The 17275-nt window shown below is 42.1% G+C and overlaps 2 protein-coding genes across 2 annotated transcripts; one reads left to right on the top strand and one right to left on the bottom strand.

The window, feature by feature from the left end:
- Positions 1 to 1567: 1567 nt before the first annotated feature.
- Positions 1568 to 6327, bottom strand: LOC116989633 (serine/threonine-protein kinase NIM1-like). Its single transcript, XM_033047201.1, has 4 exons — positions 5916 to 6327; positions 4955 to 5223; positions 3131 to 3785; positions 1568 to 1617 (listed from the first exon to the last, which is right to left on the bottom strand). Exons 1-4 carry the CDS (start codon positions 6202 to 6204, stop codon positions 1568 to 1570), a joined length of 1263 nt encoding a protein of 420 aa, XP_032903092.1. The 5' UTR covers positions 6205 to 6327.
- A 3356-nt stretch (positions 6328 to 9683) lies between these two features.
- On the top strand, positions 9684 to 14291 carry pole4 (DNA polymerase epsilon 4, accessory subunit). The gene is made up of 4 exons (XM_033047164.1): positions 9684 to 9970; positions 11005 to 11089; positions 11900 to 11941; positions 14109 to 14291. The coding sequence occupies exons 1-4, from the start codon at positions 9719 to 9721 to the stop codon at positions 14120 to 14122; spliced, it is 393 nt and encodes a 130-aa protein (XP_032903055.1). The 5' UTR covers positions 9684 to 9718; the 3' UTR covers positions 14123 to 14291.
- The last annotated feature ends 2984 nt before the right edge of the window (positions 14292 to 17275 follow it).

Genomic DNA, 17275 nt, shown 5'->3' with positions numbered 1-17275 from the left:
TAAACGTATTCTTCATTCATTCATTCTCTCCAGAGATGCTGCCTCACCTGCGGAGTTACTCCAGCATTTGGTGTCTACCTTTGATTTCTCTTGATACCATGGTTTTACCACTATTCCAATTAGATCTGTAAGCCTTAAGAGATAGATGTCTACTGTTGTAATCTGTACATTTATTATTTAAATATCACTCATTGCATATGTGTGCTGTCTCCTTTTAAATATAGTTTCCCATTCTACTGTAGATACCTTCAACGATTACTTTGTCTACTTTTAAAAACCTATTTTCAGAAATCATTTTCAATGATTATATGAGCTTTTAACACATTATGATAACTTCCCTGAAGGCTCCTAAACCCAAGATCATTAGTTTGTGCTAATCTCCGCAACACTGAACTCCTCCTGTGCCTGTTTCTTTAGCCGATCTTGATCAATGCTTGTCACATGTGACAATAAACTAAACTCAACTCAAACTCATAAACCAAACTCAACACCCTAAAATCTCTCCACCTTCATAACCCTGTAATTTCACAAATCGGGTTTAAATTTCAGACTTGGGGAAATTGATTTACCTTTTACACACAATATATTCCTGAAGTAAACTGCATATATCAGTACATTTACTCACTGGCTGTAAACCTGGCCCACATTCCAAGCTCCACTCCAGCCACATATTCCCAATACATGTTTCTGCTACACTCACAAACCATGGACGCAAATTCATCTACGCAGATTCCACCCACCTTAATCCTGTCAATGAAACATCTGAATTGGAGCAGCCCTGATTTGGAATGTAAATTTACTCTGAGTTGCACAAGTTTTCTGTTGTTTTTTTCTATTAACAATTTAAACTTGTATCGTATCTCTTTTTTCATAAAGTGTTATTAAATTATATTTTCGTAAATTTAATCAAATCTAATATAGAGTCATACAGCCCTATCGGCCCAACTTGCTCACACTGAGCAACATGTCCCATCTACACCAGTCCCACCTGCCTATGTTTGGCCCACATCCCTCCAAATCCCACATCCCTAACCATGTACCTGTCTAATTGTTTCTTACATGTTGCAAGAGGGACAGGCAAAATCTCTGCTGCAACTGCTCTGCTGCTCCAGTTGTTGAGAAACACTGACCTAATTTACGTGCACGCAAGATATTATTGCATGGAAACAATCAGAAATTCTGTTTACTAAATTGTTACCTGTTAATTGCAAGTTATTTAGAGTTAAAGAGTCATACAGCATGGAGACAGGCCCTTGGTCCCAACGATCACGCCGACCAAGATGCCCTATCTACGCTAGTCCTACCTGCCTGCATTTGGCCCATATCCCTCTAAATCTTTCATATACTTTTACCTGTCCATTAATAATACTGTACCTGTTAAGTAATAAATCACAGATACATTGTGTATGACAAAGGATGTTTATTGCTCTATTTCCCCTTTTCACTGTTTTCACATCAGATTTGAATCATTGTGGGCTGTTTAACCAACATTTTAACAAGCACATGATCCCAAACTTATTCAAGCATCTTGCTCAACATGACTGCACCAACAAACACCATTAATTCATCAAATGATGCCGTTGATGTCACATAATGAATAGGCGTGATGAGTAACATCTAATGAACAAGCATGAAGAGCAACAATGAGTACTTAATTCTTCAATATTCCTCAGACTGGGTTCCACCTACAGGGGTACATTCACTATCCAGGGTGCAATGGATTTAGCAAAGATAAACATACAGTTCACATTCAACTTCACATAACATCCAGCTTTTACCTTAATGAAAAGTTAAATGCAGTGAACAACCTTTTCCTTGAGAAGGCTGATCCAAATAGCTCTGTTTCCCTCCTGGAAAGCTGCTGTTCTTTGTCATTGCCATCATTCATGGTTGTTTCTTGTTTCATCATGCTTAATGTTCAATTCAGTGTTTGACATTTTCTGCCAATTTACTCAATTAAATCAAAGAATTTTCTAGCTTTATCATAATTCTCCTGAATTATGTTTATGCCTGGCCAATAAAAGTCCAGGCGCAAAACTCATTTGAGACTTCATTCCAAATTTTCCACAGACAAACCTTCCTATTTCTACAAACTAACTTAACATGGGAGTGTTGTATAGGGTGTACTGTTGTATATATACATGATCGTCAGTCTGAACAAGCCAAGTGCACTTAGAGGAGCAAACTCTGGCACTTATTTTAATGTGCAAATTTGATCACAAGATTGTAGTCATGCCAGCTGTGGACCATGAGACAGGAAAGATAGTGGAGACTGGTTATTGAGGACCCGGTATTGTGGGAAACAAATAACAGAATGAGGCACAAGAAATCATAGACTTAGACAATTTCACCTTTTCCCAACTCAGTTAACCTATCTGCAATCCCTTTCTACACGTCTTATGCCCTCAGTAGAGATTACTCTCTTGCCGTTCTTCATGTCTTCAATAGAATTCCATGGAATAATTTCTGGCAGAGATCTGATGTGTAGGTGACTCTTACATTCGATTTGAGTTTCACAGACACGATATACCTATTTCTATCCCTTTATTCATGAAAACATTTTTTTACCTTTGTGGAAAATGGGGAAGCCCCCATGCTTATTTCTTGATTTTTAATCAAGACACCCGGGTGTCAGGGGTTTTGGGGAGAAGGCAGGAGAATGGGGTTGAGAGAGAAAAATAGATAGCCATGATTAAATGGCGGAGTAGACTTGTTGGGTCGAGTGGCCTAATTCTGCTCCTGCACCAAACAAACTTTTGAACTTAATTAATATATCCACGGTCATATCTTTATATATTTACTGGAATTCCTATTGCATATGAACCCTAATAAGAAAAGAAAAGGTTTCCCCATAGATTCATTAAGTACAATACTTGCTCAGACCACTGCTGGAATATCAGAGTTCCCTGGTTCCTAGGTAAGTAAAACTAGAAGAGGTTTCTTTCATGCTCACTGCCTCGGTGGCCATTTTATCTTTGGCTTTGGCAACTTCTGGTGCTGCAATTGTTCTCTTCTTTTCTGCAATGTTATTGATATGTTTGTAGGATTTATAGAATCAAACACATTCTTGAGTTCTGCATGCATTCCCTCGGTTGCCGCCTACTCCTTTCATTCATTGTTTTGCCTCTACAGCATTTGTTGATCAGGGCAAAGCATATTTTTTGTCTCTGGTGAAGAACAATGCGATAAGTGCCAATGATAGGATTGTGAAACTCCCAATCATGGTTATTGCCGATGAGTCCCACCGTGATCCCTAGGTCACTCAATGCATTTTTCACGTCACTCTCCTCTTCACTGAGGGGCATATGCCCGGCCAGGTGATCTGGACTCAAGTGGAATGGTTGGTGCGGCTCTGGAAGTTGCAACCCCCTCAGCCATGGACAGTCCAGGATGTTGGCTATAGAGTAGCGGTTAGTCGGGATGGGTTGCAGAATTCCATGTATTAGTGACTTGCAGAGATCGGATACATAAGGTGGAATTGAATATGATCCCAATAAGATGGATTTTTTTAGCTTCTTGACTGTGTCTGCACGGAATGGCAAAGTGGCTGTCATTATGAAGTATAATAGGATACCCAGAGCCCAAATGTCCACGTGGATTCCAAAGTAACTTTTTTCTCTAAATAGCTCTGGGGCTGCGTATGGAGGGGAGCCACAGCACGTCTTAAGCGGTTCATTCACAGGACACAGGACACTGAAGCCAAAGTCACCCACTTTCACAAGGTTACCATGTGAATAAAAGACATTTTCTGCTTTGATATCTCGATGTACCACATTGTTTTCATGCTGTAAAAGTAAATGGAAAATGAAGATGAACAAATGTGAAGCAATCAAGAAAGGAAATTATGAAAGAAACAGAGTTACTAGATTGTTAAATGTAATACTGAAACACTCGGACTATCTTTAATCGGTCATTACTGGACTTTATCGTACAAACTCTATTCCCTTAATCAGGTATCTGTACACTGTGGATACCTCGATTGTAATCATGTATTGTCTTTCCGCTGACTGGTTAGCACGCAACAAAAGCTTTTCACTGTACCTCGATACACGTGACAACAAACTGAACTAAACTAAACTCGTAAGGCAACAAGAAATTAACGACTGATTGGGTTATATGTAGAGGAAGTAAATGTGTTTTGTGCGTAATATAAATATCAGTAATGACTTTTCTTTGTCTCTTTCCATCTCTCTCTCCCCACAGATGCTTCCTGACGCCGAGTATTTCAGGCATTTGCTGCTTTTGAATCACTATTGGGCCAAATGGCTTGTGCTTATCTTTATTTTCATTCTGTCTGGAAATAATTCACTCAGAATTGCATTACAATTCAGAATTACTCCATTTTGGACAATTAAGATTAATCACAGGATTACAAATCTTTAATTGTAGATTAGGAGGTCTAAAAAGATAATCGGTCAAAAAAAGGAAATTTAATCAAGCTCTTCAAAATAATATACACAAAGGAAACACACCATGACAATAGTGTACTGCCTTGCCCTACGACAACAATCTTGTACTGACGTCCTAAAACAATGACATTTATGAACCCTATTAGCGGGATAGTGTATCATTCGGAACTTGCTCTAATGATTAGAAAGTTGCTCTATCTATCCATCTCTCTTTCCCCACAGATGCTGCCTGACTTGCTGAGTATTTCAGGCATTTACTGCTTTTGAGTCACTATTGAGCCCAAAGCAATCTTGTGCTAGGTGTAAATAACATAGTAACAAATGGAAGACCATATAAACAACCTACCTACATAAATAAATAAATAAATAAGAAGGGTCTCGACCCGAAACGTCGCCTATTCTTTCTATCCGTAGATGCTGCCTCACCCGCTGAGTTTCACTAACATCCAACATCTCAGGTTCACCGATGGTAGACATATCAGTTTAAAGGTGACTTTAAACGGAGGCAATCTCTTTCTTTAGCCAAGACTATTTTTCCCACTTACCATATGTTTGACAGCCGATACAATCTGAATAAATATAAATTTACTCTCGTGTTCCAAGAGGCGTCCCTGTGTGCAGATCTTGGTGAAGAGATCCCCTCCTTCTGCGTACTCCAAGACCAGATGTAGACGAGTGTGTGACTCCAGCACCTCATATAATCGGATAATATTTGGATGATGAAGTTGCTCCATACACAGGACTTCATTTATGAACAGCTCCTGTTTCTTGTGGGTTAGGCACTTTTTATCCATAATTTTAATTGCTACCCTTTCTACAAATCGGAAAGTAAAATACATCAGTCACCTTCTATCATCAATGAACAATCTACTAGATAGGATGTCTTAACTTCTCAAATGGAGTCAGTGAAGTAGTAGATTATTTAATGGCCATGCTTACGTGTTTGTACTTACATGTCCTAAAACAATGACATTGATGACTCCATTTGCGGGAGCGTGTATCAACCTACTTAATGCTTTGGACCATTTTACATATCATAATGGAATCGTATAATGGGATACAGAGTATGATATTTGTTAGATCTAATTGGCTAGAAGTAATTAAATGCATGAAAACAAGGCAGCACAGTTTGCAAAGCTGCTGCCTCACAGCACCAGACCCAATGCAAACCTGACCTCAGGTTCTGCCAGTGTGGAGTTTGCATGTTCTCCCTGTGACCATATAGGTTTTCTCCGGGTGCTCCAGTTTCATTGCACATCCCCAAAGACATGTGGTTGGTTAATTCTCCTCTGTAAAATTGCCTCCAGTGTGTCGGGGGTGGATGAGAAAGTGGGATAATATAGAACAAGTGTGAACGGGTGATCGATATTTGGCATGGAGTCAGTGGACCGAAGTCTGTATCTCTAAACGAAACACATTGAAGAAGGGGTGCTTAGAGGGCCCTAAGACAGCCTGTTTGCATAACCTCTCAAATATTCTCAGTGGAATGTGGTAGGTTAGACGTACCTTTCGTCAAGCAATGTATTCCAAGTTTCACCTTTGAGAAGTTCCCAATGCCAATTTCTCCGCGGAGCTGGTAAAATCCAATCCTCTTTCCAAGTATCAGTTCACTTTTCACTTTTTCATTGTTCCTCATATCGTAAATGACTTTTTCAAAGGGTGTGAATACTGTGTTTCCCTTCTCCCCCAATTCGTCTTCATCCACCTTGTGTTGCATCTGCCATTTAATACCTGGATTTGGGCTGGAGAAGCCCCTCAGTCCCTCACTGCGAACAGAAAGTGCTACAGCCATCATCAAGGTGCACAGATTATATCCGAGGAACCGGGTCTACACCATTGCCATCAAAATGATTCCTGCGCAGGGCACACAAGGAGAAACCACTGCCTTAAGGATGTGAACTTTAGTTGAAAAGCTGCTCCAGATATGATCTTATTTCAATGTAGTCGTATCTCCAGTAGTCTCTCTTCTCAAAGTCTCTTCTCAAAGTCTCTTCCCAGACTTAGATACGTTATGTTCTTTATTTACTGTAATACAAAAAGCTCAAACCTAAAGTTTCTGCTCCAATGATGCCCACTGCCAATGAGGTTCATGTATTGTTACTTCTAATTACAGTAAAAATGACTGGAACAACTTTCACTTATCCTTCTATTCATTGACCACAAACACTCTGGATGGTGGGAGGGCCTTCCACAGCTTCTAGACCAAGTCTGAAAATTTTCTGAGATGACTCTGAAAGGAAAAGTAAACTAAATTTCAGTGATGTTCAGTAAGCAGATTTGTGCAAAATGCCTTGGTGGTTATGAGGTATAATGAAAATAGTTTGAAAATATATTTTATTTTTCATGCCGAGAGATCCAGCAGACTTTGGCGGACCGAGCATAAATGTTCAACGCAATGATCGCCGAGTCTGTGCTTGGTCTCGCCGATGTACAGGAGGCCGCATCTGGAATACCGAATACAGCACATGAGGTTAGTGGAGGTGTGTGTGAACCTCTGTCTCACCTGGAAGGACTGCCGGCATCCCTGGATGGACGTGGAATGTAGAATTTACGCACAACGGATAAACCTACTTGATTTTGTCTTCACCAGTCTACCTTTGGCAGATACATCTGGCCCTGACATCATGCATAAGAGATAAAGTTCCATCTTCACACAGATGACACCTGCCATTGTTTTTTGATGACACAACAATGGTGGATTAGGGAATAGATCAGGACAAATCAGACAATTCCAAGCTGGCTGTCCTCATTGTGTTACGAACTATCAAGGCACTGGAAATGTATCTCACCACAACCAACAACAACATTGCCCATTAAAAGTTTCCCTGGATTGTTACATCAAGCAAATGTCATGCCAGCTTCAATAAGACAGACAGACAGGACATTTTGGGAGTGGCACCATTCACATTTTACCAAATCAATTTTACCATTATTAATGAAAATATTTCAAATTTCAAATCTGGATTAAATGCATTATAATAACAACGGTTACTGGTGATAAATTGCTGTGTCATAAATTCACAGGATTAGTTACCCATTTAGATGACTCTGAAATTCCTCTCTATCACAGCAGGGTGTGATTATTATTTAGATCGGTGTGATTTATCCTTTTGCATGAGGTGCCCATTTCTACTGTTTCATTTCCTTCTGATTTTCCTTTGGTTCTTGTGTCAAACATACACGGAATGTCCAGAAATGGCTCCCATCACAGGCAGGTCCTATGGTGGACTGGCAGCGGTAAAACTGGAGGGTTAATCTTATTTACACGGTCATCAGAAGGAGGATTAACAGAGTTACTTTTCCTTTTTATATCTGACCTGGTTACTGTTAAGCAGATTACAGAATTACAGCCTGATCTAAGATGACCACACTCTGTTTATTTAGATGAGCCAATGTCAGAATGATTCCTTTTGCAAAATGTCGCCAAACACTTTACAACAATTTGTCCAAAGTTGCTGGAATTTCCCAGCATATCATAAATGAAAGTGTGTACAATTCTCATGCTTAATATGTTCTCATAGAAGGAGAAGCTGGGCCAATGGGCCCATCGAGTCTACTCCGCCATTCAATCATGGCTGATCTATTTTCCTGCCATTTCCCTGCCTCCTTCCCGTAACTATTATCACCATTGGCAATCTGTTAATCTCTCACTTAAAAATACCCCATGACTTGGCCTCCACAACTATCTGTGACAATGAATTCCACAGATTCACTACCCTCTGACCAAAGAAATTCCTCCTCATCTCCTTTCCTTTCTGAGATAGCAACAAGCTGCATTAATGAGGCATTCCAAGTGGATTCACATAAATGCAATTAAAAAATAATATGCTCACAGAAATATTCGATGGCGACAGCTAAAACATCAATGGTGGCTATTAAGAAGGGTCTAAAATGGAGCAGGAGGTTTAGAAGGGAACTCACCATGTGCTACTGAAAACTGATATTGCCAGCAGACAATAAGGAAGGCAAATTAAATGTTGGCCTTCAACAGCATTGACAAGCTCATCAGGAAGGCTGGCTCCATCCTGGGGGTGGTTGGATTCACTGCCGATAGTCTTGGAGGGGAGGATGATCCTTAAACTGTGGAGCATCTTGGACAATACCCCCTCCATGGCACACTGTCAAGCTGAGGAGCACCTTCAGCAACAGACTGGTTCCACAAAAACACCACAGGAGATCCTTTTTCCCTGTGGTTACCAAACTGTACAACTTCTCCCCCTTCTACAGTGGGGTAGAATGACCCCCCCACAAATCTGTGATTGACTTGTTGTGTTTTATGACTGTTGGCAGCAATTTCCCTCCTGGGATAAATAAAGTTCTATCATATCGTATCGTAGCTGCTTTTTATTCCACTAGGATATATGTTTTAACTGCGGGATTGTCGTTTATATGATTTCCGTGAGTTGTATCTGAAACTTGGGGGTCAGTTCCATCACCCACTTCCTCCAGACAGTTGAATTGAATTGCAATAGGTGCAAGAGTAGGCCATTCGGCCCTTGGAGCCAGCACCATGGCTGATCATCCACAACCAAAGATTATAGAGGAGCGCTCTATAATATTTGTCCACAACAGTGGCTGCTGGGGCCAAGCTGGTTGGATACAAAGATCCTATAGGATCTTTGGTTGGATAGACCTTCCTTGTCTGTTTTGATTGGTGAATGAAGAGTGGTCGTGATTGGTGGAGCGTGCGACCGCGGGCCTCTGATTGGTTTATTTCCACTGTGGGCCTCTGTGATTGATCTTCCTGTTGGTCATCTGATTGGTTTGCTCCATTGGGCCTCTGTGATTGGTCTTCCTGTTGGGCATCTGATTGGTTTGCTCCACTGGGTCTCTGTGATTGGTTCCATGTTGGGCTTCTGATTGGTTCGTTCCAGTGGGTCTCTGATTGGTTCCGTTCCATTGGACCTTTGTGATTGGTCGCTTGGTTGGGCTTCTGTGATTGGTCGCCCTGTCGGATTCTTGTCATTGGTCGCCCTGTCGGGTTCTTGTCATTGGTCGCCCTGTTGGGCATCTGATTGGTTCCACACCACTGGACCCTTGTGATTGGTCGCTTGGTTGGGCTTCTGTGATTGGTCGCCCTGTTGGGCATCTGATTGGTTCCACACCACTGGACCCTTGTGATTGGTCGCTTGGTTGGGCTTCTGTGATTGGTCGCCCTGTCGGGTTCTTGTGATTGGTCGCCCTGTTGGGCATCTGATTGGTTCCACACCACTGGACCCTTGTGATTGGTCGCTTGGTTGGGCTTCTGTGATTGGTCGCACTGTCGGGCCTCTGTGATTGGTCGGCCTGTTGGGCGGGAAGGGCCGGTCATGGAGGACGCGGAGAGTTCGGCATTGCCGCCGGTGCCGGTAGGGGTGGTGGGGGAAGACGATCACGACCAGGACCAGGAGCAGGAGAGCCGGCAGAGCGCGCAGCTCGACGCCGAGGCGGAGACGGAGGCTGAGAGGCCACAACAGAAGCTGCTCCGCCTGCCGCTGAGCCGCATCAAGGGGCTGATAAAGGCCGACCCCGAGGTGACGCTGGCGAGTCAGGAGGCCGTGTTCGCCATCGGCAAGGCCACGGTGAGCGGGCGGGAGGGAGGGAGAGATAAGGAGATGAGGTTTGAGAGGATGATTCAAGATTCAAGAGAGTTTATTGTCATGTGTCCCAGATAGGATAATGAAATTCTTGCTTTGCAGGGATGGAGGGATGAAAGGATGGGGAGATGTTTTTATGTTTTTATGTTAAACATCTTCTTTAATGCTATGTTGTATTTTTATTAGTGTGTTGCAAGAACATCTGAATTTCCCCAGAATAAGGGGATTAATAAAGTATTTATTATTATTATTGCGGGATGGGTTTTGGGAGGGGATGGGGATATGGGGAGGGGGGCGGGAACCCTGCCACCTCCAGGGATTCAGACATTGCTCCCAGCTGACAATCACTTGCATTAATATAATGTAGAGTGATGCGATCACATTTACAATGTTCTTGTGATCCCTCGAATGTTAGATCCAGCAAAGCAATATTCTGAATTCAGAATGTCTGAAGAAGGGTCTCGACCCGAAACGTCGCCTATTTCCTTCGCTCCATAGATGCTGCCTCATCATCCGCTGTTTCTCCAGCATTTTTGTCTACCTTCTGAATTCAAAAGCTCTATGTTACAACTGGTTTAATGTAGCGTGAGATCTATCTGTGCACGTCAAATCTTCCCCTATTTTCCTTCAGAATAATGCCCTCGGGTAGATTTTAATTCAGCGTCTGCATGCTAGGAACAGCTGTATTACACATTGAAGCCTTCTAGTTGGTAATTGGTAAATCCAGATTTATTTACTTTCGAGTTTCCATTTCCGATGATTGTGCCGCAGTTCACATATTTTCAAGTAATCTCTGATATTAAACAATTACATTGATTATATGCAAGGGAGAATTGATTTTAAATTAAAGGTTTTCTTATTTTAAAAATGCATCAAGGGTCTACTTTTGGGCTGTCTGAGGGGAAAAGGGACAGGCCTGTTTCTGAAAAAGACCAGAGGCCCATTGGAATTCTGTAACAGACCTCCTGGATGATCAAAATGCCCCAATGATGAAACGGCTTGTTTGTTTCTGCTGACAGGAGCTATTTGTTGAGGTGATTGCCAAGGATGCGTACACATTTGCACTGCAAGCAAAACGTAAAACGATCCAGCGGAAGGACTTGGGTGAGTCTGACAGATTGGCTGTCGTATCATGTTCCACAATGTCAGCTTGCATGAAAGTCATTGTTCTTGATGTGCATGACAAACTCGATTTTCATAAGTTCATAAGTGATAGGAGCAGAATAACAAAATTCTTAAGGGGTTGGACAGGCTAGATGCAGGAAGATTGCTCCCGATGTTGGGGAAGTCCAGGACAAGGGGTCACAGCTTAAGGATAAGGGGGAAATCCTTTAAAACCGAGATGAGAAGAACTTTTTTCACACAGAGAGTGGTGAATCTCTGGAACTCCCTGCCACAGAGGGTAGTCGAGGCCAGTTCATTGGCTATATTTAAGAGGGAGTTAGATGTGGCCCTTGTGGCTAAGGGGATCAGAGGGTATGGAGAGAAGGCAGGTACGGGATACTGAGTTGGATGATCAGCCATGATCATATTGAATGGCGGTGCAGGCTCGAAGGGCCGAATGGCCTACTCCTGCACCTAATTTCTATGTTTCTAATAAGGACATTCAGCCCATCAAATCTACTCCGCCATTCAATCATGGCCGATGTATCTTTCCCTCTCAACCCCATTCCCCTGCCTTAACCCCTATCACCTGTATTAATCGAGAATCTATTTATCTCTGCCTTAAAAATATCCACTGACGGCCTCCACAGCCTTCTGTGACAATGAATTCCACAGATTCAACACCCTCAGTCCAAAGGTTGAGATTGTGAGATAAGTTGGGGATTGGACGACGTTGCCTCAGTCAGTTTTGATTTTGATTTGAAATTGTCCATATTGCTGAAAGATGATTTTGTTTTATCTTTCTTTCAGATCATGCCGTAGATGCTGCAGATGAATTTGCATTTTTAGAAGGCAAGTGTGTTGTGTGTGCATCCCATCTTTGTCGTGGAAACTTTATGGTGCCTCCTCTTTGGCTCTCACACGCTGTTATCCCTATCAGGAATTTGGGAAATGAACTAAACTGGCTTTTTTAATTTGCTTCTAGTTGTACAGTAGGAGGAATTGTTGGTGCAAGTGACATATTGCATCATTGATGTAAAGACATGACTTTATGTGTTAGACTTTGCTGATGTTAATTTTTGTTTAGAACCAAAAAGATTAAAAGTATGAGCCCCATTCTGTTGTTTTTAACCACTTATCTAACCTTAAAAGATGTTTTCAATCTAAAATAACCTCTGACCTTGTATGTTATAACCTTGCAAATCTCCCTTTAAACACTCCTCAATCAGTGGAATTGGTACTCGGCATATCAAATTATTTTGTGATTTTAAATTGCTCATGTGAGACCATTTCTGTGAGAACTTCTTTCTACATATGAAGCAGCTTCACGCTTAGTATGTGTGTCCCAATTGCTTCAGTGCAATTTTAGAATGTGGTGTCTAACTTTCATTTTCAAATTTGAGGAACAGCACCTCATATTTCGCTTGGGCAGCTTACAACCCAGCGGTATGAATTATGATTTCTCTAACTTTAGGTAACCCTTGCTTTCCCTCTCTCTCCATCCCTCCCCCATCCTAGTTCTCCGACCAGTCTGACTGCCTTCCTGATTACATTTGTTTAAGAAGGAACTGCAGATGCTTTAAAATCGAAGGTAGACAAAAGTGCTGGAGAAACTCAGCGGGTGCAGCAGCATCTATGGAGCGAAGGAAATGGGCAACGTTTCGGGCTGAAACGTTGCCTATTTCCTTCGCTCCATAGATGCTGCTGCACCCGCTGATTTTCTCCAGCACTTTTGTCTACCTTCCTGATATATCTTTGTATGCTTCGTTGTCACCTTCCCCTAGCTAACAATGATCTATTCTCCATTTTATTTTTACTTCGACCCCTTTGATATCGCATTTTCACACCTTACCCTTCCACATCTCTGTCTCTCCCTCTCCCATGACGTCTGTCTGTAGAAGGGTCTCGACCCAAAACATTACCCATTCCTTCTATCCAGAGTTGCTGCCTGCCCCGCTGAGTTACTCCTGCATTTTGTGTCTATCTTCAGTGTAAACCTGCGTCTAGAGGTCCTTCCAACTCAATAATCTACATCTTCTACCTTTGCCATAAAAGCTGCATTCATTATCTTTGTTTACAATGTCCTTATCACATTGTGATATATGTTCTTTAAAACATTAATTTGCTTTTCTATTTGAACTGGCTTTATCTCCATTAATATAATAATTGTCCAACTGAATCCAGTTTTGTTTGTATTGTTGGCAAAGTTGATCCTCATACTATACCCTATACCCTAGTATTGCTTATAAATGTGGATAGTCTGAATCCTAAACAGAAGTGATCCCGAGCCAAAAGTCGCTAGAATGCCGCGTTGGGCATCAAGTCTTGGCTCGGTGGTAATAGTTTCTGGATTATGGGTTTCAAAGGTCTTTTATTGTCACATGTACCAATTAAGGTTCAGTTACCACATCAAGCACTGTAGCACATTATTTATAATGACATGGGAGTGCAGGGTGCTAATACAAGGCTTAATGTAAAGTCTAAGCATTTAACTATATGTATTGTCCTTCCACAAAATGTTTTATGATCTATTTACTGTGAACTAATATCCTCTCATAATTAATCTGGAATATCTCAAGCTCGTGACCTGAAACATTTCCTCTTTGGAGATGCTGTCTGACTGAATATTCTCAGCAGTTTTACTTGCAGGATTTCATCTTTATTGTATCTTGCTTTTGATTTAACACATTCTTTGTGCAAACATCTGCTTTGCAACTTTCACATGACTCTCTCCCTTGGAAACAAGATATGATTGGTAGTGAATCTGTACAGTGAGATACGCTAATTCTTATAATTGTACTGGAGGATCTGACTTCAAACAGATAAACTTGTTTGATATAAAAATGATTTTTCTTTCCAAATACGATTTTGCCATACATCAGGATATGTCAAATGTGTAGATTTGGTGTATCACTATTATGATGGGCAGGGCAGTAGTCTTTGCTGTTTGGGTTATATTGTTCAAACGTCTGATGCAAGTTTGTATACATCAGTGAGTTTCCTGTTTTTATTCTTCCAGGAACTCTGGAGTGAAATGAAGAAGGGTTCCACGAGGCCAAAGTAACTCCATTGATAGACATGCACATTATATATGTATATTTTGTATAATTTGTAAAAAGAGAGTTGTACATGTTGTGTGAGTAAATGTGTGAGTTCAAGGCGTGAATGTTTTCATAAATGTTAAATAACTTGCGTCATGAAATTTCTGTGACTTTTTTTCAATATTTCCTTTTCCTATTGAAATTTCCTTTTTCAATATTTCCATGACCTGTCAGATGTGAAAGAAAATCTTACTGAAATAATACTATGTGTCTGATCAGTAGTTTACACGGAACAGATTTACCTTGCAATTTAAACCTCTGCATAGCTAGCACCCAATGCTTGTGAAGTTCAGACTTTAGAGATACAGAGTGGAAACAGGCCCTGCGGCCCACCGAGTCCACGCCGTCCAGCGATCACCCCACACACCAGCGCTACCCGACACACGAGGGACAATTGACAGAAGCAAATTAACCTATAAACAAAACATTTAAGATGATGTTGCCAAGACACAAGGGTCTGAGCTAGAGGGAGAGGTTGAGTAAGCTGGGTCTCTATTCTTTGGAGCGCAGGAGGTTGAGGGATGATCTTATAGAGGTGTATAAAATCATGAGAGGAATAGATCGGGTAGACGCACAGAGTCTCTTGCCCAGAGTTGGTGAATCGAGAACCAAAGGCAACAGGTTTAAAGTGAAGGGGAAAAGATTTAATAAGAATCTGAGGGGTAACCTTTTCACACCATGGATGGTGGGTGTATGGAACAAGCTGCCAGAGGAGGTAGTTGAGGCTGGGACTATCCCAACGTTTAAGACATAGTTAGACAAGTACATGGATAGGACAGGTTTGGAGGGATATGGGCCAAACGCGGCCTGGTGGAACAAGTGTAGCTGGGACATGTTGGCTGGTGCGGCAAGTTGGGCCGAAGGGCCTGTTTCCACACTGTATGACTCTTTGCAGTGGGTGGACACGAGAGCACCCCTGGAAAAAACCCAGATGATGACATGGAGAACGTGTAAACTCCGTGCAGACAGCACCCATAGTTAGGATCAAACCTGGGTGTCTGGCGCTGTAAAGCAGCAACTCTACCGCTCCTCCACTATGCTGCCCCCCAGGTTATGTTACAATATAAGTGAGCAGAACCTGCAGCAGGGCTGCAAGAGTTCCTCTCGGGGGTGACCCAGCATCCACCATCGGCTGCTTTATAAAGAAACCTTTTTCCATCATAAAGATTGCGCTGGATATGTACAGTTATCTGTAAACAATATTCCACCATTAATAACTCCTTTAGTTAAACAATGTGTGTCTGCGTGCAGTGGAATCCAGACCGCATTAAGGCATGGGCTGATATGTGGTGAGTAGCATTTGTTGGACGTGTGACAATGATGCCCATTTTCAACAAGGATAACTCATCCATCACTTTCAGTGATATTACCATTGAGTTTCCTATCATCAATGCCCCATGGATCACAGTAGAGAGAAATACAACTGGACCAGCCACACTCAAACTGAGTTGCGGTGAGTGTGCTGACTCCTGACTTTCCAAAACTTGAATTGAATTGAATTGAATACCTTTATTGTCATTCAGACCTTACGGTCTGAACGAGGTCTGAATGACAATAAAGGTATTCAATTCAATTCAAGTTTTGGAAAGTCAGGAGTCAGCACACTCACCGCAACTCAGTTTGAGTGTGTTCAAAAGGGAACTGCAGATGCTGGAATATCGAAGGTACACAAAATTGCTGGGGAAACTCAGCGGCTGCACCCGCTGAGTTTCCCCAGCAATTTTGTGTACCTTCAGTTTGAGTGTGGCTGGTCTAGTTGTATTTCTCTCTACTGTGAACCTTTGCATTGTCTAAAAAGCAGAAGCCAGGAATATGACGGAACACACTCCTATTGCCTAGAGGATTACAGGTTCAACGGTAGACTAAGCTGAACAACGGCTGGGAAAAATCAGTTCAGTGGCACCCAGAGTTTGGGCTACTTCAACAGCACTCCTAAACATGCAACCCCCCCAAGAAGGACTAGGGCAGCAAGTACATGAGAATACTACATCGGTAGAACCTCATCCCATGATCTACATCGTTGATTTTGCCTCAGCGGCTGTCTGAATCCTAGAACTCCTTACCACAAACCACTGAGGGGGTTCGTGCAGAAGAAGGACTGCAGCAGTTCAAGAAGGTAGCTCACCATTACTTGTTAAAGGGGAATTAAGGAGCGCCAATAAATGGTGACCTTGCCAGCTATTCCCATATTGATGTTCATTAGTCACAGGAGTAGAATTAGGCCATTCGGCCCATCAAGTCTGCCCCGCCATTCATGCAGATAAAGGATTGCAGCTGCTCAAGAAGGTAGCTCACCATCACTTATTCAACGTCTATTAAGGCGCGTCAATAAAAGTTGACCTTGCTAGCTTTTCCCATTTAGGTTTATAAGTTATAGGTGCAGAATTAGGCCGTTCAGCCCATCGTGTCTACTCTACCATTCAATCATAGCTGATGTATCTTTCCCACTCAACCCAATTTTCCTGCCTTCACCCAACTTTTGACACATTTACCAATCAAGAGACTCAATCTCTGCTTTAAAAATACCCGATGATTTTGCCACTACAGCTGTCTGTGGCAATGGATTCCACAGATTCACTACCCTGTGTCTCAAGAGATTCTTCCCCAACTCCTTTCTAAAGGTATGTCCTTTTATTCTGAGGCTGTGCCCTCTAGTCCTAGACTCTCCCACTACGGCAAACATCCTCTCCGCATCTACTCTATCCAAACCCTTCACTATTTGGTGGGTTTCAATGAGATCCCTCCCTCATCCTTGTAAACTCCAGCGAGTATGGGCCCAGAGCCGTCAAATACTCATCGCATGTTAATCTGATTAGCCCTGGGATTATTCTCATAAACCTTCTCTGGCCCCTCTCCAATGCCAGCACATCCCTCCTCAGATATGGGGCCCAAAACTGCTCAATACTCCAAATGCTGTCAGACCAGTACCTTATAAAGCCTCAGTGTCACATCCTTTCTTTTATATTCTAGTCCTCTGGAAATGAATGCTAACATTGCATCTGCTTTCCTTACTACCGATTCAACCTGCAAATTGACCTTTTGGCAATCCTGCACCAGCGCTTCCAAATCCCTTTGCACCTCTGAT

The sequence above is a fragment of the Amblyraja radiata genome, chromosome 29 (genome assembly GCF_010909765.2).
Source record: "Amblyraja radiata isolate CabotCenter1 chromosome 29, sAmbRad1.1.pri, whole genome shotgun sequence".
NCBI classification, from domain to species: Eukaryota; Metazoa; Chordata; class Chondrichthyes; order Rajiformes; family Rajidae; genus Amblyraja; species Amblyraja radiata.
The sequence above is the reverse complement of the archived record's forward strand: the minus strand, read 5'-3'. Positions and strand labels throughout refer to the sequence as shown.

Excerpts from the sequence above, each read along its gene's own strand:
- LOC116989633 (XM_033047201.1), bottom strand. The coding sequence starts at position 6,204 with ATGATGGCTGTAGCACTTTCTGTTCGCAGTGAGGGACTGAGGGGCTTC. Across the intron at positions 3,786-4,954 it reads TATCGGCTGTCAAACATATG|CATGAAAACAATGTGGTACA; the intron begins GTAAGTGGGAAA and ends TTACTTTTACAG. Across the intron at positions 1,618-3,130 it reads TGCCCTGATCAACAAATGCT|ATGTTACTCATCACGCCTAT; the intron begins GTAGAGGCAAAA and ends CTTGTTCATTAG.
- pole4 (XM_033047164.1), top strand. The coding sequence starts at position 9,719 with ATGGAGGACGCGGAGAGTTCGGCATTGCCGCCGGTGCCGGTAGGGGTG. Across the intron at positions 9,971-11,004 it reads TCGCCATCGGCAAGGCCACG|GAGCTATTTGTTGAGGTGAT; the intron begins GTGAGCGGGCGG and ends TTCTGCTGACAG. Across the intron at positions 11,090-11,899 it reads GATCCAGCGGAAGGACTTGG|ATCATGCCGTAGATGCTGCA; the intron begins GTGAGTCTGACA and ends TCTTTCTTTCAG.